The following is a 24444-nucleotide window of genomic DNA, read 5'->3' as shown; positions in this document are numbered from 1 at the left end:
TTTAAGGTCCAATATAGGTCAGCACTTCCTTATAGTCTACTCTTCCTTGAGTTTCTATAGTACTTGGAGGCTGTTACCACATTTGTTAAAGGTAACCATATTGTTCCTAGTACTTAAGACTAAAATACTAAAATCAGTCTGTGATCTCATCAGTTCACAAGTTCCCTCCAAAGATGAAGCCCACCAGTGCTGTGCTGCAGGATTCTTGTCTCCCACCTCCCATGTTTACAGGCTACCAGCCATGCTGGAAGGGCTCTTTGAAGCTCTTCCCGGCCACACTACTTGATTATTTCATGTGTATATAGCTTGTCTCCCCAACTTCATTTTTACCTTCTTAATAGTAGAGAACATGTCTTACTTCTGTAAACTCCTTAGCAACAAGAATAGTGCTCAGTTTGTAGCAGGTACTCAGGAAAAATTTGTGTGGCTGATAGAGTCCGCGTAGTAAATAATGGTATATCACTAAACTCACTTTCAGCCTGTGACTTTATTGGTGGTTTTTCTTTCATTCTCAAAAATGTTATCTTCCATGTCCTTAGAAAAAGACACTGTGAATGCTGTAATTCAGACTTAATAAGTTAGAAGATTTTGTGAACTAAAGTTTATATAACAAGGTACTGATTTAGTATGTATACTTTGAATTTATAGAGCATTTTCTTAAGCAACTCAAAACACTTTATATATTTCTCACTTCATCTCACAGCATTCCAGAATTTTCATCTTAATTATCTGCTGAATTGTTGGTTTCTAATGAGGTTGTTGCATCTATCAGAATATCCTTTTTTTCTTGCCTGGTGTTTCCCATATGTAAATAGACACATGCAAAAGACTTTTCCTTCCTTGTTTCAGGTACAGATTTATGAATTAGAAGAACATAAAATTGAAACGTGGAGGGGTAAGCATCATATTTAATTGCTAAGAATCTAATGTCTTGTAAAAAAAATTTTTGACTTAGGCTTTCTATGTAAATAGACCTTTCCCCCTTCAGTTCCTTTTCTCTCTATTCAAGAATAAAACATGTTAATGAAAACAGCATTTTTTTCCCTTTCAGAATAGAGATTTGGTTGGTGTGTAACAGAAGGCAGCGAAATCCATTAAGTAACAGATTCAAATTCAGCAATGGTTTCCTGTGTTATATAACCTTGAGCAAATTACTTGAATTACCTTGGCCTCTGCTTCCCTGTGCAAAATGGGCCTGGTTCACTCAGCTGTTTTCACAGAGTGATTGCAGAAGGCTTTATAAATTATGTGGGGCACGAATTTTTTTGTAATTGCTAAGCAGTAAGGTAGGTATTTCTTTTAAGAGGGTGACTTTGGATTCTGAAATGTAAAATGAGTAAGAGATTACCCACTTCACAGGTTGTCTCACGGATCAATTGTGATAGATAGAGTGTAAGAATATTATAAACCTTAACGTGCCACGTAGAAGTCATCATCAGCGTCATCATCTTCAATCAGTAACTACTTTTAATACAGAGCCCTTTATTCCAGGCAATTCTTATACTAAATTTACATTCTCAAATTAAAGTAATACTACCTCACATTTGTATAACACCAATTTATAAAACACTTTCCTTGCAACAACTCAGTTTAGTGTAGGGTGCAAATATTTATCCCCATTTTTCACATGAGAAAACCAAAGATACAGAAGAAGATAAGTGACTTGTCCTTGGTCCAGGATGCTTTCCACAATACCATACTGCTGCTGTTACCATTAAATATTTATCTTTGTGCTAAAGGTGTAGAAAGAATAGTTGCCTTAGAAGAAATATGTATATACTTTTATTTAAAAGTTAATAATTATCTTTTAGGTGGCACAGTGGGTAAAATGCCAGGCCTGGAGTCAGAAAGATTCATCTTTCTGAGTTCAGATCTGGCCTCAGTCACTTATACAAGCTGTGTGACCCTGGGCAAGTCACTTAACCCTGTTTGCCTCACTTTCCTCATCTGTAAAATGAGCTGGAGAAGGAAATGGCAAACCACTCCGGTATCTTTGCCAAGAAAACCCCAAATGGGGTCATGAAGAGTCGGACACAACTGAAAAATAACTGAGCAACAACAATTATCTTATCTTACGGTTTTCTAAAAAATGCTACATAAATGATCCCTGAACTAGGTTATTTGAGTCATGTTACCTGAAATATGTCTTTTCACCTTTAATAGAATTTTCCCCAGGAAGAGCTTGTACTTGAAGTTTGTTTGTTTTGCCATATTATCCGCTGCTAGAATGCTCTTATCTGATATAAACCATTTGCAAGGAAATTAATTGCATAACTATGAAATTAGTCTTTGTTAAAATCTGATCATAACTATATTACTTTGCTTAATTCAAGAAGCATTTATTGGGTGTCTGCTGTATGTAGGAACATAGTTGGGGCTATGTGGAATACAAATGAAGTACTAGAAAAGGTGGCCTCAGGGATGTGTTAGAGCCAGGTTGTGTTGTCTCTCAAGAGCTGATTGTTAAATTTTGAAAGTGAGCATTTATGCGTCAGTATTTGCAGAAGTGCAAATCAGGGTTTGGTTTATTGTTTTATTGATTGTCTATGCTTAAGAAAGTGATGGATAAAATGTTAATAATGCAGATTAAACTTTAAAATGTGTTGTGCAAAAATTTTTTTTTCCTGGAGAACTGGTTGTGAAGCATTTACCAGAACACCTCCCCTTAGACCCCTTTCCCTTGGTTAGTTAAAGTTGAGTAAGGGAAGCAAGACACACATACATGATAAACCCAGATGTTACAAGTGAACAAAACCAAATAGGAGACAATGTGATTCGGATTGTATATAGTTAGATCAGAATGGGCAAGGTAGGGCAAGTCATCAAGGGCTTCTGGGAGATGAATCATGAAACTGTTTTCAAAATAAGTTAGGATTTAGAACAGGGAGGAAGGGAAAGTAAATTCCAGAAAAAAGCAAATAGTATGAGAGTCTAGTAGTGGAAAATAATGTGGCATGTTAAGCAGATAATGAGGAAACCAACCTTATTGTAGAAAGATACTGGGTTAGTGAGAGAAACTGATTAGAGAAACCAAATGTGTCTCCTTCGTAGATTACTGCATCTGAGGCTGCAGAGTTTAACTTGACACTCTGCATACACTGAGCATTCTTTGGATCCCATATTACTGTGTATAACTCCCTAAATGGAATTCCTAAAGTAGTTATTGTCATTCAAAGATGGTATTCAAATGACTTATTTGGAAGTTTCATTTAGAGGTAAAATTATTTTCATAAATGATGATACTCAAAATGATCTGTAGAAAGTCAGGCTAAAGAAATTAAATATCACATCAACAGCTATAATGCTGTCCTTGGGGTCCATGAACTAGAACAGAAGTTCTTGCCCTTTTTTATGTTATGGATCCCTTTGGCAGACTGGTGAAATCTATGGACCCCTTCTCAGAATAAGATTCTTTTTTAAAAAAAAAAATTTCAATTGAAAGAAATCCTAAATTTTATTTAGAAGTTAGAGAAAATAAAGATGTAATTTTGCCATCCAAGTTCATGGACCCCCAGAAATCTATTTAGGAACTCCAAGTTAAAAATCTACATCCTGGAACCATTTTAACAGCAAAAGTCAAGTGCCAGGCACTGTGCCGAGTACTAGGAACTCAAAGACAAAAACATACCCTGCCCTCAAGGAGCTCACATTTTTAACAGGGGAGACAGCATGCAAACAAACATGTAAGATATATACAGGGTAAATAGATGGTAATTTCAGAAGAATTTGAGTTAGAGACTTAAAGGAAGCTAGGGAAATTTTGGGGTGGAGATGAGGAGGGAGAGATTTCCAGGCATGGGGGACAGCCAGTGAAAAATCAGGGATCTGGGAAGTGGTATATCCTATTAAAGTTACAGCAAGCAGGCCGGTATTGTTGGATTATTAAGTTGAAAGGGGTAACGAAGGTAGGAATGAGCCAGGTTAGCAGCTAGATGGTGAAGTGAATAGAATACTGCACCTGGAGACAGGAAGACCTAAGGTCAAATCTGCCATTAGACACTTACTGTCTGTGTGATCCTGAGCAAGTCACTTAACTACTGTCTGCTTCAGTTTCCTCATCTGTAAAATGGGGGGTCATGATAGCACCTTCTTCCCAGTATTGTTATGAAGATTAAATGAGATAATATTTGTAAAGCACTTAGCACAGTGCCTTGTGTATGGTAGGTGCTTAATAAATGCTTGTTTCCTTCCTTTCTTGGAAATGACTTTAAAAGCCAAACGGAGTATTTTATGTTTGATCCTGGATGTAATGGGGAGCCAATGGAATTTGAATAAGAGGGGTGGAGGAGAGTGACGTGACCAGGCCTGCAATTTAGGCAGATCACTTTGGTAGCTGAGTAGAGAATGGACCAAATTGAGGAGAGATTTGAGGCAGGAACATTAATCAGAAGGCTATTGCAGTAGTTCAAGTTTGAGGGGATGAACCACCCTGAACCAGGGTGGCAGCTATGTCAGAGGAGAAAAGAGGGGTATGCAAGAGGTATCGTGAAAGTAGAAATGACCAGATGTGGCAATAGATTGGATATGGCAGGCGTGAGTAAGAGTGAAGAGCCAAAACTGACTCCTCAATAGAGAAGCCTGGGTGACTGGTAGGATGATGGTGCCCCACACAGTAATAGGGAGGTTTGGAAGACAGCAGAGTTGGGAGAGAGAAAAGATAATGAGTTCAGTTTTAGATATGAGTTCAAGTTGTCTAATAGGCAGTTGGAGTTGCAAGACTAAAGGTCAGGGCAGTGCTTAAAACTGGATAAATGGATCTGAGAATCATCTGCATAAAAGGTGATGGTTGAATCTATGAAAGCTGATGAGCTCTCCAAGTAAAATAGGATAGAGGGAGAAGAAAAGCTTTGTCCCAGGACAAAGCTTCAAGGGCCACCTACGATTAGTGGTCATGACCTAGATGAATATCCAGCAAAGGAGACTTAGAAGAAGTGGTAGAACGAGAACCAGGAAAGAGCACTGTCACAGAAGCCTAGACACAGCATGATCAGCATTATCAAAGGTTTCGGAGAGGTCAAAGATGAGAACTGAGAGAAAGACATGAAGGGACCATTGATAACTTTGGAGAAACACTTTACCTGGATCATTTTGGTACTTTTATAATTTAAGCCTGAAGACAAAGTCTCTTTATGCTAAGTCCCAGTATATGAATAGATTACAGTGAGTTCCTAGACGAGTATTAATCTGTTGGATTTAAGGGAAAAATTTAGTACAACAAGTATCATCACAGTGAAAACTTGTGTTAGAGAAAAATTCTCAAGGCCTGGCTGACGGCCACTCATTTTAAATGGTGTTCAATAAAACAAAATTCTAGTATAGCAAAATGATATAGTTGTCACTTTGATGTTTTCTATTACTGAATTTGGTCTAGAATTTGACTCTTAACCTGCAAATGTTTAATGCAGTATTTTTTTTCAAGATATTACATTATGGAGTTCTAGTGACCTCTGCTGGTATGATGATCATATTATTTGATCTTAGTTCCAGATTTTTAGTGTCTTTTGTGATATTGTTTTTTAAATATTTAATTTTCCTTTAAGGGTAGCTCACCAAAGTAGAATCTAGAAGGTTGGGTTTTTTTTTTAACACTATGTAAATATAATTTAACACAAAATCTTTGAATGAGTTGCATTTCTTTGATTGGAGCTATTCATCCTTTTAATTTTAGTCCAAGAATTTATAGAGATGCTTAATTTATGTGCCAGTAATAAACTGTGTAGATCATCTTGCTAACTACAGATTTTCTTTTCTTAAATACAGAACTTTATTTACAAGAAACATTTAAGCCTTTAGTGAATATATCCCCAGATGCAAGGTAAGCTTATTTTTTAACTTTAAAAAAATACTTATTCAGTGTTATCTATTTTGTTAGTATGGAACTGAGTGCAGATTGAAGCATAAGTTTTCACTCTGTTTTTCTTGGGGTTTTTTGTGTTTTCCTTTGCAACATAGGTAATATGGAAATATGTTTTATATGAATTCACATGTATAGTCAATATCATATTGTTTGTCTTCTCGAGGGATGGGTGAGGAGTGAGAGGGAGGGAAATTGGAATGTAAAAAAATTTTAAATGAATGTTAAAAAATTTAAATGTAATTGGGAACTATTTAACGAAATTATTAAATATATCAAAGAAAAAAATTATTGGTATGATAAATTGACAGTTATGTAAAACCTGTCATTAAATTCTAAAGGCATGTCACTAGCCAAATTGAAATTTTAAAAGTGAATAAATTGGGGCAGCGAGGTGGCGCAGTGCATAGAGCTCCAGCCTTGGAGTCAGGAGGACCTGAGTTCAAATCCAGCCTCAGACACTTGACACTTGCTAGCTGTGTGACCCTGGGCAAATCACTTAACCCCGATTGCCTCACCAAACAAAAAAAAAAAAAAAAAAGTGAGTAAATTTAGGGTTGACATCCAGTTTGACAAAGAGGAAACATCATAACATAGTTAGATAGTTCCTTCCATGTTCTAAGGACATTAGCTTTTGATGGCTCAAAGGTTTAATGATGGTCTAAGAAGCTTTAATTTGTAAATGAACAAAAGAACAAACTGCCCTTCATGTAACATTCTCTGGGATGATTCTGTGTATAAATCCTAGTAAAAAGGTACACTCACTGGCTTTCTTATAGGCAGCCTTAAGAAAGGCCCAGAGTTGAACAGGAGACCTAGACATACAGGGTATGCCTGATTTTCTACAAGGTCAGAATTGAAACCATTAACTCATTAATGCCAAACACCTGTTCATTTATTATATTTGATTAGTGTCTAACAATCTTGTGTGCAAGTATACCACTTATTCATTTTCAGATAAAATTTTAGATTAACTTTAGACATTCCTTGTACTGGCTTCTCTGGAGATGTTTAAATTTCCATCGTACCTCTTTCTTTACTTGCATCTGAGATTTATTAACATACCCTGTGAAAAATCAAGTGCTATCCATATTTGGGTTCCATTACATAGATATAAACAAGTGAATTTGCTGTGATCTTCTTCAGTATAAAAATTTTTCAAAACACATTTAAATTTGATTCATGTTTTAAGTTTTTGTAATGTTTCTCTTTAGGTAATGCTCTAAAAGTCTTGTGATTTCTCCACCATCAGAATCTGCTAATAGCTTTGATGCTTTTTCCACAGCCTCTTTGATGCTGTATACTCATTGATCAAAAATAAAATCCACAGATTGCCAGTTATCGACCCTGTCAGTGGGAATGCACTTTATATACTTACCCACAAAAGAATACTCAAGTTTCTTCAGCTATTTGTAAGTAGTTTTTAGTATTTCTACAAGACATAATTAGTTGCATTTGCTTCAATTAATTGACTTCAAATAAATAAAACCACTCACCATTAATAAGGTAAACTGTTAGTTGAGAAATCTTCATTTCTAAACTTGTTTCTCATCTCACTATACAAAACTCACGGCATATACTCAGACTTCTTGCCAATAAACAGTTTAACTTTTCTTGCAAATATGGTCATATGTATAGTTCTAACATCTAATTTGAATTATTTTCCTCTCCCTCATACAAAATATGTAGAGAAACAGAGGGGACCTGGAAAAAATCCTTTTGTTTAAGTATGTGGAAATATTAGCATATGAGAAAAGAAAGCAGATTATGCAGTGTTTTCTAGTGCTTTATGGAGCTGTGTTTTTAGAAATATTTGTACAGAAAGACGTTATAGCCAGAGTTACTTTTTAAAGTGGAGTGGAAACAGAGAAACCCAAAGAAAGCAAAATTTTTAGGAAATAGAATGTCATACTGGTCCAAATTTAGGGGTGTAAATTTGTGGGCTACATTTGGTGGCCTTTGAAATGAGATGATCTCAGTTATAGATACATGCCCACTACTTAAACTCCTTCAAAATTATCACTAAGTGGTGGTTTGGCAATCAGAAGAAAAACACAGAAATAATTCGGGAGCTTGACTAGTTATGAGTGATTTTTTTGAAAACCTTCTATCATTAAATTTGAAAATATAAGCAATATGGTAAGCATAAATAGTGAGAGTCTTAGTGATAGTTCAGAAGAGTTAATGTAAGTCATGAGATATTAATCTGCTACAAAAATGCTTTTCTAGTCTTTTTCACCTGAGCTCCATTTTAGAAAAAAAGTCCATCAAGCCAGTGTGAAACGCCCCTCTCACTGGGATCTTTCTGGTTACCCGTTATCATCAGGATTGGAGGCTTAGTGCTTGAGAGAATTGCTGGAAAAGACATTTTGTTATTGTTCATAATGATAATGGCTCTCACTTAACTAACACTTGTCTGTTCACAAAGCTCTTTCCTCACATCCATGTGAGGTGATGCAAGCACATACCCCTTTTACATATAAGGATGCTGACGGTCCTAGAGTTTAAATGACTTGCCCAAATTCACAATGGTATCATGCGACAGCTCTGCAGTTTGATCTGATCTTCTGACTCCAAGGCCAGTGCTTTTTCTCCTTTTTTCCATGGAGCCTTTTTGATTTGCTTGTGTTTCAAACCAAGCTTGGGACCAAAACCTTCCTTGACTTTTGCCATGACTTGACTAAAAGCTCAATATGCAAATTTTGCTTTTTATATTTAAATGGATGCTAAAGAGGAAAATGAGAAGGATTAGAGAGATTTGTAGAACATTAAGCTTAATAAAGAAATGTGATATTAAAAAAAATTATACAAGGAAAGTAGATTACTCAGTATTCCTAAAAGAGAGTGCCTGTCTCCTGGTAAGCAAAGACTTTATTCTAAGTCATTTTCTAAGGAACACAGTAGAGCTTAGTAGTTGAAGTTTAATCAGATGGCCAGGTTATAAAGTGTTTTGGGTGCTGTAGTACTGTGAAAGGAGCAAATCAAAGTTTAAAAATCATTTTATATGACATACTTATACCACATTGTATTTGGGCTAATTTGGTAATTAGGTAATCATGGTTTTTGAATTAAAATTAGGAGTTAGATAAAATTCAAAAAAAAAAAAGAAAATATAAATCTAATGAAACATTTTGAGCCTAATCTTTACCAAATTAAAAGATAATTTTCTTTAGGTGATATTGCCCCTTTGTATATTTACCCAAAAAAGCCCAAGATATCATATAGTGTACGGAACAATTCCTATACTAAGATGGACTAGATGACCTAATAGGTCTTTCTTTTTTCTCTAAATTTCTAGGATTCTCATGCTTTGAATATTGATGAACTCTTTGACTTGAACATTTTGTTTCTTCTAATTGTTCATCTTTTCCTGATAATTATAAGGTACACCAGGAGGATGGAATCAACTGTACCCTTTCTAAAAGGTGGATTTTTCAAACAGTAGACCTTGTTTTGTTATAGTCAAAAATGCCCCTAGGTCTTTCTCTTCTGATTTCTCCCTCCTCCTATTACTCCTTTAAAAATAGCCCACCTTGAAAGAAAAGTTATTTTTTTAAGTCTAAGTCCTGTTTTATTCTCTGAGGTAACTAGCTCATCCATGTAAGCTGATAGCATTCAGAAGAGAATTCAGTGTATAGAGGTGGAGTGGTATGAAGATTAATTTAGTTTATGCCTAGAATAGCCACCAACAGATGCTTTGAGTAGTAGGTATGTGGGCCCTTACTAAGTAATATTTGATGCTGACAGCAGGATCAAAATAGAATTCTTAGCAACAAAGGAAAATTGGTGGCCTACAGGTCTTAATTTCCTAAATAAAGCTGTTGCTTCCTTCTTCTACCCACCATTTTTTAGCCAACTAAGAGAGAGGGGAGAAAACAATATTAAACACCTGATTTTATTCAATATTTTATAAAAATGTAACAGTACCAAATATCAGTATTTAATATCTTAACGTAAATTTGTTTGAAGAAATGATAACATTTTTATGTGTAACTTTTTCATGTTAATTCAGACATACAGTTAGATTGTTAGAAAAGACTAACTTCAATTTGCTTATACCTACTTTTTCACTCAAATCTGGGCATTTGAACACAAAGGTGTATTTTGGTTTGCTGGAGCATCTACATTTATCTTCCTGTCTAGGTGTCTGAGATGCCAAAGCCTGCCTTCATGAAACAGAACCTAGATGAACTTGGAATAGGAACATACCACAACATTGCCTTTATACATCCAGACACTCCTATCATTAAAGCCTTGAATATATTTGTAGAAAGACGGATATCAGCTTTGCCTGTTGTGGATGAGTCAGGTTTGTATATTTAACCATGGCAATGTGAATAGAAAAAACTTTATTATCTACAAATGGAAAACAAATGTTTAATTATAGGCCACTTAGTCCTAAGCATCCTTAGGTACTTAGTACATCAAATAAAGATTTATTAAATATATGTAGAACATGAAATCTGTCAAGTATCAAATGAAAGGTGTTCACTCCCTTCTCATATTATATTGTATTTATGTGCACATCGCATTCCCCACAGTGGAATGTAAGCTCTTTCAGGGCAGAGCTTAGGATAGTGTTTTATACATAAGGAGTTTGGGGGTTCTTTTGGTCTAGACATGTAATTTCATTGGCACAGGGAACTCCAATGAAGAAATCCCCTCTACCAAAGCAGATTGGCCTCTGCTTTTTAACTTGTGGTCTTAAAATGTTGTCCAAGGTCCTGAGTGGTTAAATTGACTTGCCCAACCAAGGTCTTACAACTCATATGTATCCGGAGAAAACCTTGAACCCAGGTGTAAATGATTCCGAGGCAGTTCTCTATCTACTATCCCATGACTTCACTGCCTTATGGGTATTAAATAAATGTTTAAGTAAATTGAGTTAAATTTTTCAATTTAATTTGTATGTGGTAAGTAAACCCTGAATCCAAATAAGATGACCAGGAAAATAATCATATTATCTCCTTATTTCCATATTCTCTACTAAGATATGTAATTTCATGACCATTTAAACATATTTAATTTTTTATTCCTAGTGATCCTATTTTGACGTATCATATGAAGACTATTAGGAAAATGAGCTTCTGATTTGTGTCTAATACATTTTTCTAATGTGCATTTTCACTTCTAGGAAAAGTTGTAGATATTTATTCCAAATTTGATGTTATAGTAAGTATTTTTTATTTTCTCACAACTCAGATCTAGAATGCATTTTAAAACCTAATCTAGTCACTAATTTATGCTTTTTGCTGCTATTCACTTCTTTTATAAATGAAAATAGCCAATTTTATTAAATGAAATAATGTTAAAGCCCATTTATTTAAAACTCCTATGTTTTGATAATCCATTTCTCCATGCGTTCTTTCTTTATGTTTTTTATGAAAAGGGGGGGCTCGGATATATGTATTCCATAAGATGCTATAATGGCATACCATTTTTAGTTGCATTGTTGGCTCTGTTTAACCAATAGAAGGTTATTGAAAATACCTTAGCAGTTTTGTAACTGTAGGCCTTTCTGGCTTAACTCTGAGACAAGCCTTCATTGGTATGTATTTGAACCAAGGACCCTTAAAGACCACAGGGAACTGCCTCCAGGGGCTCTATTCTTGATTAGTCTAGGAAACCCCAGGGTGGTTATAGGCAAGTTTGTCCCCATTCCATTGTACTCCCACCACTAAAGTTTTAATCCATTCTTTTGCTAGGAGCTTTCTGGAATTCATTAGAAGCCTCCAAGGTCATTCAGATCTCCAGGAATTTCCTCCTGCCCTTAGCATTATTGTTGGCTGCATATGGTTCCCCAAGCCTTCCACAATATAAACCAGCACCCTTAGAACAGTTAAAATTACTCCTAAGCAAGTGAATGATCATTTGGCACTCTGGCCCCCTGACAGCTTTCTGGCTAGTTAAGTTAATCCTGTGTATACCTATTGGTCCACTGGTCCATATTCCATCAGAGTATGATACTTTACTAGCAGCCAAAAAAAGGAAACATTAATTTTGGGGTAGAGGAAACAGTTGCATTAGTATTAGACACAAAATAATATATATTCTCTAGTTATTATTGATCACAGCTATGCAGTAACAATAATTTTGGCTGTATTATAAATTGGTAGAAACATTTTGTTCTACTTTGGTACTTAATCATCAAAAAAACTGTTGCATGTGTAGTTTAGGTTTTTTAAGTTACTAATTTTTTTTATCATTAGAGTGATTTGAAATCATAGGATTTGACTCTTAATTACTTTTTCATAGAACCTTGCTGCTGAAAAAACATATAATAACCTAGATATCACAGTGACGCAAGCCCTTCAGCACCGTTCCCAATATTTTGAAGGTGTTGTGAAGTGCAGCAAGCTGGAAACACTGGAGACCATCGTGGATAGGATAGTAAGAGCTGAGGTGAGATCACTTTGTATCTTTCTGTAAAACCTTTTTTCAGGTCAGCATGCAGGAGGCAGTGCTAAATAGTACTTCAATTCCTTCTGAAACAATACAGACTATGGAAGGTAATCTTCAAAGTCAGTTTGGGACAAATCTCTTTTCTTCTCATAGCAGAGTTGAATCCACAATATTTAAAAGATTCTTTTCACAGTTTAAAAAAAAGTCCTTGAGAAAAATAGTTACAGCACATATACATTGCATCAGGATATTTAAAAAACTTAAAGATATAAAATCTCAGAATTGGAAGAGACCTCTGAATCTGGCTCCCACCTAAAGCATAAGTGCCCAACAAGTATTCATTCAAATTCTGCTCAGAAACCTCCAGTGGTAGTGAGATATAATGTGTGTGACATTAACTAAGTAAAGCATGACCCTAATCATCTCCCAACAGTTTCTTCACCTCTAAATCTGGTGTAGTATATACTCCTGCAACTTATAAATTCTACAACACTTAGCAACTGCCTATGAATATAGAGAACATTTTGAATGTTCTTTTCACTTAAGGGACTTTCAAAACACCACTCTTTTCATGTCAAACCTGAGAAGAAATTATTTTTCAATGTATCATAATTCTAAAATATTCTTAAAACATAGTGCTCAGGAGATAAGACCTTATTATCAGCCATTGGAGGAGGGAGAAAAGTATGTCTCATCTCCAGCAATTCATTAATTAGACAAAACAAATAATAATAAATGATGTAGTATGCTGTTTAGTCTGCTTTGATATCCCACTGTAAATGCCTTCCATCACCACAATAGAATGAGACTAAATGGAAAATTTCTAAATGGAAAAGTAGCTAATTATTTTTCATGCTAGTAGCTTTACATGGAGCTAACTTTTAAAATCTGTCTCTAAAAATGAAACAGAATATATGCTTCAGACAAAATTCAGTCATATCTTTTAGGAGTCTTTTGCAATCCATCTAAAAACCTTCCACCACACTTAGGAATTTTCATGAGTTAACAAATGAATGAAGACATTTTTTATCAATGTACTGTGTGCCAAGCACTTGCATGTCTTTAAGAACTTTAGTCCAGATTTTCTTAGTTTGAAGTAATTTCTATAGTCTTAAGTTCATCTTCTTGAATGTATTTAATGATAAATGGTATGTGATTTTTGCCTTTACCAACTTGAATCCAGTACCCAGAGCTACTTATTTTCCATTAATTTTTAACTGACTAGGGTTGTGTTTTAATTTTTCATTAATGTCCTCAGAGATAATTGCATTAATCTGAAGAGAATAAGGCATCTCCAACTGAAAGCAATAGCTCATTCACAGATTCTCAGAGTTTGAAGAGACCTCAGAAAACATCTAGGCCAGCCTCAGTTACCAGAGCAGTCACCCACATCTGCAAAACACTCAACAAGTGGTCATCCATCTTTGCTTGCTTGAGGACCTCCCGAAGTAGCCCATCACTGCCCACGGCAACCCAGTCCACGTTTAGACACCTCAAATTGTTTGGAAGTTTTTCCTTACATCCAGCCTCCATTTATCTCTTTACAATTTCTACCTGTTGCTCTGAGTTCTGTCCTCTAGTGCCCAGCAAAACAGATCTGTCCTGTCTTCCATGTGGCAGCCCTTCAGATTCTTAACCTCTTACCCCTCTAAGTCTTCTCTTTATTAATGTTAAGTGTCCTCTGTTCCTTCAAACAGTCCTCCTGTGGCATGAACTGAAGGTCTTCCACTATTCTGATCACACTCGTCTTCAGTTTAATATTGCCCTTCCTAAACTGTGGTGCCCAGAATTGAACATGGTATTCTAGAGGTGACTTTACCACGGTGGCACTATCATCTCCCTACTCATTGACAATATATCGTACTTGTTTTCTTGCCTGCAAGATCAAACCATTGACTCATGGAGCTTGCAGTCCACTAAAACCCCAGGATCTTTTTCAGACCAACTGTCTACACACACCTCCCCCATATTATACTTCTGAAGTTATTTTCTGAGCTCTAAAACTTTGTATTTTTCGTATTTAATTTAATCCTGTTAGATTTATCCCAGTGTTCTACCCCATCAAGATCTTTTTGAATCTTGACTCCATAATATTAATAGGTTATATTAATATAATACTTTAAGGATTTCAAAATGTTTTTCCTATATCATCTTGTTTGATCTTCACAACCCTTTGAGATAGGGGCTATTATACTCATCTTAATAGATGAGGAAACAGACTTAGAGAGGTTAAACAACCTCCTTCATTTCCAAAGCTAGTAAGCATCTGAGACAAGATTTGAACCCATGTCTGAGACTCCAGGTTGAGTGCTCTGGCAATTATACTATGCTATCTATTGTCCAGTGTGTTAGCTGTCCCTCTCAGTTTTGAGTCATTTGTAGATTTGATAAGTATGCCACCTATACCTTTAAGTCCCACAGAATTAGCATAAAAAACTTTTTTAAATGCTTTGCTAAGGTCTAGGTAAATTGTATTTTCAACATTCCCCTGATCTATAAGTTGAGTAACCCTGCAATAAAGGACATTATATTAGCTTGGCATGACCTGTTCCCATCAAAGCCATGATAGCACTTTATAATCCCTGCTTCCTTTTCTAGATGTTCCTTTTGTTATATTCCAAAAATTTGCCAAAAATCAAAGTCAAACCCATTGGCCTTTACTTTGCAGATTCTAATCATCTTCCCTTTTTTTTTTGAAAATCAAGTTCATTTACTTTTCCACAGTGCTGTGGAACCTACACATTTCTCCAGGGGTTTTCAAGGATCAACTTCTACCAGTCCGTTCACTGCCCTGGAATGTAGTTCATCTGGGTCACATGACTTGAGCTCATCAAGGGCAGCTAGCAGCTCTTTTTATCTCCTTTCTTCTCCTGGGTATAAAGAGATGAGTCGCTCTGTCTCTTCTTTCTTGTCCATTCTCATTCCATCTACCCTGAGCAACAGCAGCTTCTTTTGAATGTCCTTTGTGTCCAGAGTGAACTGAAACATTCTTCAGTTTTGCCATTCCTCTCATGCCATATTTTTTGCACTCATCCTTAGTTAGCTTGTTTCCATATTCTGTACATCTTTAAAATCTCCGTTGGTGAGAAAAGATAAATGTTTGGTAGTTGGGAAAATTTTAATTTAAAAAAAAATCTAATTTGGTAGTTGAATTTCTTGTGTATGCATATTACTCTCTTTCGACTTTTTTTTCCTCATGAGAGTTGTTGCTCTTTGTGTCTTGAGAGCTTCCCACCCTTCCAGGGCTTCTGTAATCCCTATAGAATTTTTATCTATGGGATTCTACCTTTCCTTTGAATATTTTGAAATCTCTCCCAAAATAGCAGACTAAAGCTGACTTTTCTCTATTACAAATTCTAAGATGAAATAGTCAATTTTCCACAAGATTGCCATCATTATCACTGCAGCAACCAATTTCTCCTTATTAGTGAAGACTAGAATTGGATTTCCCCTTGTTGTTTCCTCTACCTTTTGAAGTATGAAATGATCATCAAGGCAAGTTAAGGAATTATTAGCTGCTCTATTTTGGTCAAAAGCTCTGGCAGCTCTCCAGATAATTAAAGACACCTCTATGCCCAGCTTGTGATCTGTTTTCTAAACTCATGTATTTCCTCTTTCTGCCCAGATAGTCTATAATGTACACTGATGACAGTATCACTTCTTGATCTTCACCTAAATGCTCTCTCTCATGCTTTTCCAGCTCTGACTGTTGGATTTTCTTACAAGTATATCTCTGTAATATACAATATTTTTTTCCACTCTCCCCCCCCATTGTTTCCTTTGAATGAGGTGTGCCTTTCCAGAACTGTATTCTAAGAGTTGTGAGCCTCATCCTACCTAGTCTCAGTGACACCCACTAGATCAGATTTGCTTATTACCTGCATTGAGATCTTTAGTTCACATTGTTACCTGTTGATCGAGTTCCTGGCTCCTCTTCTGGCTTTTATCTGCTGTGAATTTCTGGATATCTCTAATGCTTTGTCTTCCTAGGTTGTTGCTAATCTCTGTGGTATCTAGTTTGGAAGACATATTCATAGATATTTTTCTCCATTTTCCTTTCCTTTTCAGTTTAAAGTCTCTTTTGATAAGATTTGCAAGACTCTAGGAAAATGCATTTTTACTAGCCTTTGTTCCCTGGCCAAGAACCTGTGTTAAGCATATTAAGCTCTTCACTTGATGATTTTTTTTCTGTGGAGTTTTAGACTTTCTGCAAGATAAAATTGACCAGGAATAAGATATCTTAATAAACTTAATAAGAAAGAATTGAATTTTTGCCTAAAGTTATCAACAATCTTGTCTTTTAGTGCTTAAGAATCTTTTCTTCACTCTTTTGATGAGCTAGAAAAAGTAACTTTGCAACAGTAATTTAATTTCTAAGTAAAGTTGCTTGATTTCCACAATTTGAAATACTACATTTCAACCGAGTAATTTACATTCTTAGATGTCTATGCTGACATTGAATATTTGGCCAATCAGTGAATATTGCATACATGTGAATCTAATATAAACATGGAAAATTTCTAGCTTGGATAAAAATAGGAAATATATTTTGCAGTCAGCTTTAATTGGTGACATAATAAATTCTCTAACTGGGACACTTACCTAGGACTCTTCAACTCCACTAATTCAAAGGATAATTACTCTAAATAATTATAATAATTATAGAATCTTCAAATAGTCTACTATGGGGAAACAATTTAAAGTTTTCCTACAGCTCTTCTGTCCTGTCTTATGGTTATTGAAGAACTTCTTACTTTTGAGATAAACTTGAGAGAAATTTTGTGGTATTTGGCAGGAGAATGATCACCAAGTGATTAAGTATATTTTACCCCCCCCAAAAAAAACCTATTATATCAAAAGCGTCACCAACATCATATTATTAGAGAGAAATATGTAAAAAAAAAAAAGAATTTCCCCATTTCTTTCTGTCTCTTCCTGTGTCCCCCATTTTGTATCAGGTGGGTATGACTGTTCAAATACAAGAGAAGAGGATCTCTAAGGTACCCTGACTAATGCCTAGTTACCTCAGTCCTAAAGTATTAACAGTTCTTTGAGTCAGAACAGAGTTAGTGTTTTGTACTCCTGTCCTCATTGGTAAGGATTTCTTTATTTTGGGTAGTGCTTCAGAATATTGTCCAGAACTGGGAAAGATTTTTGTAGGTAGTTTTTTTTTTGTTGTTGTTTGTTTTCTTAAGGCATAAAAATGACGGTCATTATAAACCATTTCACTTCATAATGGTTAATCAAACATCTAAACAACAAATATCAGAGAACTTATTCTCAATATGTGAGTTTCTTGATAGAAAGGCAATGTAAAATCAAGTAATGTAAGATATTTGATACCTCTTTCCCATGTAAAAGGGTATACTGTTGAAGCAAGATACCATTTCGTGGAAATTAATAGAGGAACACATGCACTTCAAAGGAAGACAACTATATCTTTTTTGTTCTGTGTATTAAATTATAATGTTTATCTCCTTTGAAGTTTCAAGACATCTCAAATATAAATGTCAACTACATACTCCTAGCTAATTTTCTTACAAATGAATTCAAGTAATCAATCACCATTACCCTTAGACCTGAAGCCCTTTCTTGTTCTGTGAGTTATTATATTCCTGAGTTGGTGGGAATGTGTTCACCAGACTACACTGAACTAAAGAATTTCTTTTCATTAGTGCACATTTTAAAATAAAAAATAAAGCCCCAGTACCCACAAACCTTTTTTTTTTCTTGTTTACAGGTTCATCGGCTGGTGGTAGTAAATGAAGCAGATAGTATCGTGGGTATCATCTCACTCTCAGACATTCTACAAGCCCTGGTACTCACACCAGCAGGTAGAGATGCTGACTTTTGCCTTTTCTCCTAAGTTTACAGGTGTGACTGAATGTAGCGTACCATGGTGTTCTCATATTGTTGTAGCAAATAACTTTCCCATAAATCCCACCACCTATAGTTGTTGCTTTACTTTGACAAAACCCCAAGTTTTTTCTCATTTTTTTTGAGTTCCATGCTTTATATAGATGTAAAAGAAAGACTTACACAAAAATTCTAATTTTCAAGTATTAGGTTGATACCCAGAAATTCCTAAGTGGCCTAAAGTATTTTTAAGATTTCTGTCATACTTGTTCCCATTAATAATAACTCACCTTTATATAGCAAATTCAGGTTTACAAAACACTTTCATTGCAACAACCCAGTGACATGTGTGGTATAAGTATCATTGTCCCCATTTCACAGATGAGACTAAGGTGAAATGATTCATCCAAAGTCACATACTTGTGATATAATTGTCAGCGCTCAGGTCTCTACCTCACACTGACTTTCACCATGCCATGGAGTCTTAGGTCTCTTCAGTTTTATTTCACTTAGGAATGAATGCTAGTCGGAAAACATGAAAACCAACCCTATTTTTACAAGAAAAAATGGCTTGGTATATAATCAGAATGTCTACTCACATTTTTTTCCATAATAAAATTTAAGGTACCCACCAGACCAGAGATAATTATTACTTATCTCAGGAATCAGTCTCATTTTCTGGAGTAGCAAATAAATAGAAGGGAAGTGTTAGAAGAGAGCTGGTTTTGTCTTGTTCCCATAAATTTAAAAGCAGGAGAATTATTTTAGAGATCAAAAGACCAGCAGATCTTTCTATCCCCCACTTTCACCACCACTGTATCAAACTAAAAATAATTCTAAGACCATAATATGTCCACATTAGTTGGAATTGTAAAACAGAACAGAACAAAACAAAAAAACAGTAACATCATAAGAACTTCATAAAAGTCAAGGATTTCTGTGTATTTTTATAGCATTGGTTACCATTTGTTAAGAAGTCAGTAGTAAACTCACTCAAGAAAAATAGACTCCTACTTGTGAACAGCCCTTATGTGCAAATGGATGGCAAGGGAGTCCCAAATCTAAAGCCCTATTCTTAGTGGAGGCAGCTGCCTTTTTGTTGCCCAGTTCATAACAACTGGAGAGTGAATGACCCAGAAAGGTAGAAAGTTAACAAGTTGGTGACTTTCACCTGAAATTATTTACCATCCTTCCCATTTGGTAGCACCCAAAACCAAGGAGAATCATGTGCCAGTAGCTGGACCTTGACGGTATTTATCTCTAAGAAACAGTGTTATGAAAAGTGTTTAAGTAAAGGTAAAATGGTATTATTAATATTATTACTTCAGGTACATTATGGATTAATTAAGCTTTTGTGGGCTTAACTGGAAGCCATGTATAACATTTCTATAGGAAAATGAGTTCCATGTTCCAAACCAATCTACTTAGAATTTAACTTAGAGAGTAAGAACCATGTGTAAGTTGTGCGTTGCCCATGATGAACCAGCAGTGACTAAAGTGTTTTTGCATGCCCTTTGGTGATAATTATGGTTGTAAATTTTTTGAAGAATATCAAGTACTCTGCTCATATAAGGTAGTATTTGGTGCAGGTACAGCACCCTGACACATAGTAAATACTTAATTAAGGTCTGTCAAATTGAAAGGAAAAGTATAAAATTGATAACTGTGTGTAAATTACATACTTTTCACTAGACAAAATACACAACACTCCAACCTAGCCAGGTTTTCTTTTCAGTTTTAAATAGAATATTCAAAAGTAGGCTAGGGAAGAGAAGCTATTTGTCAAGCTCCTTTTAAGAAGTCAAGTCTTTTTGCCAAAAGATGTTGTACATTGTAATAGCACCTTTACAACATCACCAAAAATCTCCATTTGAATGATAAGAAACCTAACTCCTGAGGCTGTCCAGTCTGCTTTTGGACAACTCTACTTGTTTGGAAGGGTTTTTTTTTTCCCCTTTCATCCTATCAAAATGTACCTCAATGTTGCTCCCCACTATTCCTAGTTCTTCTCCGTGGGGCCAAATCAAGTAAGTTTAAACCCTGTTCCACTTAACAGCTTTTCAAATTGCATGACAGAGTCAGAATCCAAAAAGATCTTCACAGGCTAGAATATCTCAGTGCAAAGGACAGATCCCTGGGGCATTCTGCTAGAGACTTCTCAACAGTGTGACAATAAACTATTAATAACTAATCATTGGATCCATTCATGTAAACAGTTCTAAATCCACCAATCTATAATATTATCTATATCACATTTCTGCATTTTGTTCACAAAGATGTTATGAGATATTTTTGTTGAATATTTTGCCTAAATACAGGTATACTATGTCTATGGCATTGTTATCTACTAGCGAGACTAGCCTCATTTATGTACTTTTTGTACAGTTATTAGATATAATTTGTTCTTGAAGAATATATTTATACTTACATATAACTGCTTCCCTTTCTAAATGGTCAGAAACCATCTCTTTATAATATGTTCTTTAATTTTTCCAGGAACCAAAGTCAAGTTCACTGGTCTATGGTTACCACTCTTTACTTTTCTGAAAATCAGGACTGTATTTTATACATATATGTGATACATATGTTACATATAAATAATTTAAATACATAATTATAATACCAGATAGAATGTGAAAGTACAGTAAGAGAGTACAGAGTCCTATGGTAATTCAAAAGAGGGAAACATTACTTTCAGCTGGAGGGATCAAAAAAAGTTTCAGGGAGAAGACAATTTTGAACTGAAAAAAGAAAATTAGATGGATGGAGCTGAAGTTAGTGGGGGCATGAAGGAGACATCATTCCAAATAGAGAGAACCATGTAAGCAAAATTATAAACATAAGAAAACAAAGTTTTATTTTACAAAAATGGGTGGAGAATAGAGTTGGAAAGGGAGTCTGGGCCCAACTATGGAAGGCCTTGAGGATCAGGCTTAGAAGTTAGTACAGTATTTGGTGGTAGTGGGGAGCCATTGAAAGTTTTTGAGCATAGATTGATGTGACGAGAGCCATATTTTGAGAAAGCTAAATTTTGTAGAGAAAGCATTTTGGAGCCTATTTGAAATATCCCAGGTGAAAAATAATGGGAGCTTAAATGCATATGTTGTCAGTGGGGAATATGGGGGGGGGGGTTGAGAGAGAGGAGGGAGATGGAAAGAGCTCCAAGGTTTGAGCCTGAGTGCCTGAGAGGCTAGAAGTGACATAAATAAATATGTGTGTTCACATTACTTAAGACAGTCAAGTCATCAGAGACGTTCACAAAATACCATAAAACTCATTTTCCCTGTATAATAACAGGTGCCAAACAAAAGGAAAGTGAAACAGAATGACCACAGTGAACATAGAAGCCTTCAGTGAATGTAGGAGAACGTGAACAAAGTTTCTGGGTCAAGTTTTTGCCTCATGAACACTGACTGCAATAGAAGAGAGTAATGGTTATGAGAATGTTGATCGCGGTAGAGTGATGGGTAATGAATCTTTATTTTCCCCAGTGATGTCTAAACTAAGCATGACAAAGAGAGCTTGATAGGTTTAAAGATTGTCTTCTGTTAAAAAAATATATGCATATATATATTTCCAGACCTTTTCTGAAAGATTTAATATGCTGTCATCCTTTAAATTGTACTATGTCCTGAAATTCTATCATTTTTTGCAATCAAAAGAGCTCATTGATAGCTAAGAACGTGACATAAGGTGAGTGTATGGCATATTCCTAACCTAGTGCCTTATGTCAGAATACAGCAATATGTCATCACTGTTGCCCATCACTGTTGGAGAAAGTATTTGTGTGAAGAGAAAACTGTGTTTGAATGTGAAAGTCTTTGAACCTATTACCAAATCAGTTTAAGTTTTCAATAGATTTGTCATAAAAGCTGTACTTTGAATATAAATAGATTTACTTTAAAACTTTAGTTTTGTGTTTAAATGTTGCATTCTGGACTAAGATGTAAAACAAGACTGATTTTAAAAACAGCTTTATTTATTTTTACTTTCATGGCAATTTTTTACACATCTTTTGGTGGATAGTTAAAACTTCACCATATCCATTAATAAACTGTTGATTGTTATACAAAAAAATGGCAGATTTCTCGTTATTTGTTTGGACCTGAAGAGGATATGGCTTCCTGAATAGCCCTTATTAGACTTAAAAGTTAAAAGTTTCTAAAAGCATGCATTGAAACTTATTATTCTGTACTGTATGGTAAATAGGCAGCAGTTATTGAGGAAATGAAGTGCCAGAGAAATGTCTATTTTTTTCTTGTGTATTGCAATGTAAAATCATGATGTTTGTATGACTGCTGATACAACTTTTTTTTTTTGTAAATTTTATTGTGGCATATACAGTATTGTCATACAGTTGCAAGGAGAGGAACATTTCCTAATGTAAATGCTCTGAAAATGTTGAGACTATATAATTGTAGATTTTCCTTTGCAGATTGAAGAAATTAAAACAAGTCCTACTATGTCATTTTGTTAGAGAAGTTCTTAAAAAATAATCACGTATTTCTGCATGTATTGAATAAGATTCTACGTGCCTTTTTTCACTCAAGTATTTATCTCCATTTAAAGCAGAATTAGTCCTTTTGTCCTCCCTCCCTCCATCAAAAGAACCTTTTATTGATTCCTTAATTCACAGTTTCTTTACCTTCCCATTATAAAACATGATTATGTTTAGTTTGAAATTGGCAAGAAAATTTTCTTGTAATAAGGTGCCATTTTTTCTTTTCTTAGTAGAACAAATCTTCTGTTTGCGTCTCTGTTCTCAGTGTTGTGTTTGTCTGTGCACATGAGTCTATGTGCATGTTTGCTCTCACCTACACATTAATGCTTTGAAAAATAATCATAGCTATTTAGGCTGAACAGCACTTGCATCACTTACTCAACTTGTGGATCACAGAATACCCATGCCACTCTTTGTGAAGAGTAACATTTTTGTTTGTACAATCTGGCAGAGACTGTATGGTCCATCATTTAAATGTTGACTTTCCTTCTATGAGAAATGTTAGAACTATGGTGGTTTTTTTATTAGCTTTTTTTTTAGCTTTTTTTTTTTTTTGGAGAGAGGAAGCAAGAAAGCCAGGAAGCTGACACTGAACAACATGGTCTTGAAGCCTGGACAGTGCCTTAATCCAGATTTACTTCTGTGACAGCGTTACAGTGTCCCTCTCCCCCACCTCATGCCCCTAAATTGATATTACTCAAAACCTATAGTTCTTGTTTTTTTAGGAAAGAACTGAAGATTTCCCACTGCTGCTGAAGTAGAGAAAAGTCTCCACCTCAGAAAACTGAAGTTTGAGCCATCTAAAAAGAAATCTATTAGCACTGACACTTTCCTTACCTTCCACATGGAAGTCACAGTCAGCAGAGGGCTCTTAGTTTCTCTATGTTTAAAGTAGTCATTCGATCTAGTAGTTAACAATATCAGGCTCACATAAAAGTATAATGAAGATTTGCAGAAGTTATTGAGAATTGTCTTTAAAGTGAAGCATTTTTTTTTCCATTAAGGTCCATGTTACAAATAGCTATTACCTTTTTTCTCCAAGAAAAGTAATAAGGTGTACCACATAAATGGTAAGGACAACACATTTTATTCATCTTGTTTAGTTGTGCATCTCTGGAAGATGGATGAGTTTGTAAATATTTGTGCCGCCTCCTCCCCAAGATTGTTTTGAGTTATTTGGGTTTATGTGCAGGCCTATGCCCTTAGCATGGCTAAAATTATGTTTGTGTGTTGTAAACAATAGTTTCCTCCAGGTTTTAATTTTTTATTCTGTCATCATCACCTTAAGTGACTAGGACAAGAGTTCAAAACCTTTCTTTGTGTCATAGGTCCTTTTGGCAGTCTCATGAGGCCTATGGACCCCTTCTCAGAACCATGTTTTTAAATGCATAAAATAATACAAATTTACAAAGGAAACCAATTACACTGAAATTCAGTTATTCAGATTTTTTTATTTGATTTGATTTTATTTTTTTGGCTAGGCAATGGTGTTAAGTGACTTGCCTAAGGTCACACAGTTAGTTAGTATTATGTGTCTAAGGCCAAGTTTGAACTCAGGTCCTACTGACTCCAGAGCCAGTGCTGTATCCACTGTGCCACCTAGCTGCCCCTTATTCAGATTTTTTTAAACAAGTTCATGGACTCCAGGCTAAAAACCCTTGGTCTGGAGTCTTAAAGTGCATATTTTTGAAGACTTGTACAAAACAAGTTCCCTGTATATCAAATACATTTTTAACAACTCCACAAAGCCAGGCCTAGACAGAGCAGTTGGAAGCCAAGTGGTACAGTTCCCCAGTGAAGCAGGGCTCTAGAGAGGGTCATCCACGTTCTT

At 35.3% G+C, this 24444-nt stretch overlaps 1 protein-coding gene across 8 annotated transcripts in view; it reads left to right on the top strand.

The window, feature by feature from the left end:
• The window catches only part of PRKAG2 (protein kinase AMP-activated non-catalytic subunit gamma 2), a 452810-nt gene extending 430221 nt beyond the window's left edge, over nucleotides 1-22589 (top strand). For 4 of the 8 annotated variants that reach the window (XM_027840942.1, XM_027840944.1, XM_027840943.1 and 1 more), the window contains 8 exons: nucleotides 850-895; nucleotides 5761-5815; nucleotides 7140-7266; nucleotides 9998-10163; nucleotides 10989-11026; nucleotides 12110-12256; nucleotides 17997-18090; nucleotides 21410-22588. In XM_027840942.1, the coding sequence (XP_027696743.1) occupies nucleotides 850-895; nucleotides 5761-5815; nucleotides 7140-7266; nucleotides 9998-10163; nucleotides 10989-11026; nucleotides 12110-12256; nucleotides 17997-18090; nucleotides 21410-21441 (705 nt within the window). In that variant the 3' untranslated portion in view covers nucleotides 21442-22588. Of the gene's footprint in view, nucleotides 1-849; nucleotides 896-5760; nucleotides 5816-7139; nucleotides 7267-9997; nucleotides 10164-10988; nucleotides 11027-12109; nucleotides 12257-17996; nucleotides 18091-21409 lie in introns of all 8 variants that reach the window. The other 4 variants (XM_027840948.1, XM_027840949.1, XM_027840946.1 and 1 more) reach the window with 3 other exon arrangements.
• Nucleotides 22590-24444: the final 1855 nt, after the last annotated feature.

This window comes from Vombatus ursinus, unplaced genomic scaffold, assembly GCF_900497805.2.
Source record: "Vombatus ursinus unplaced genomic scaffold, bare-nosed wombat genome assembly UNPS02014852.1, whole genome shotgun sequence".
NCBI classification, from domain to species: domain Eukaryota; kingdom Metazoa; phylum Chordata; class Mammalia; order Diprotodontia; family Vombatidae; genus Vombatus; species Vombatus ursinus.
Note: the sequence above shows the minus strand (reverse complement) of the source record. Positions and strands in the feature narration are given on the sequence as shown.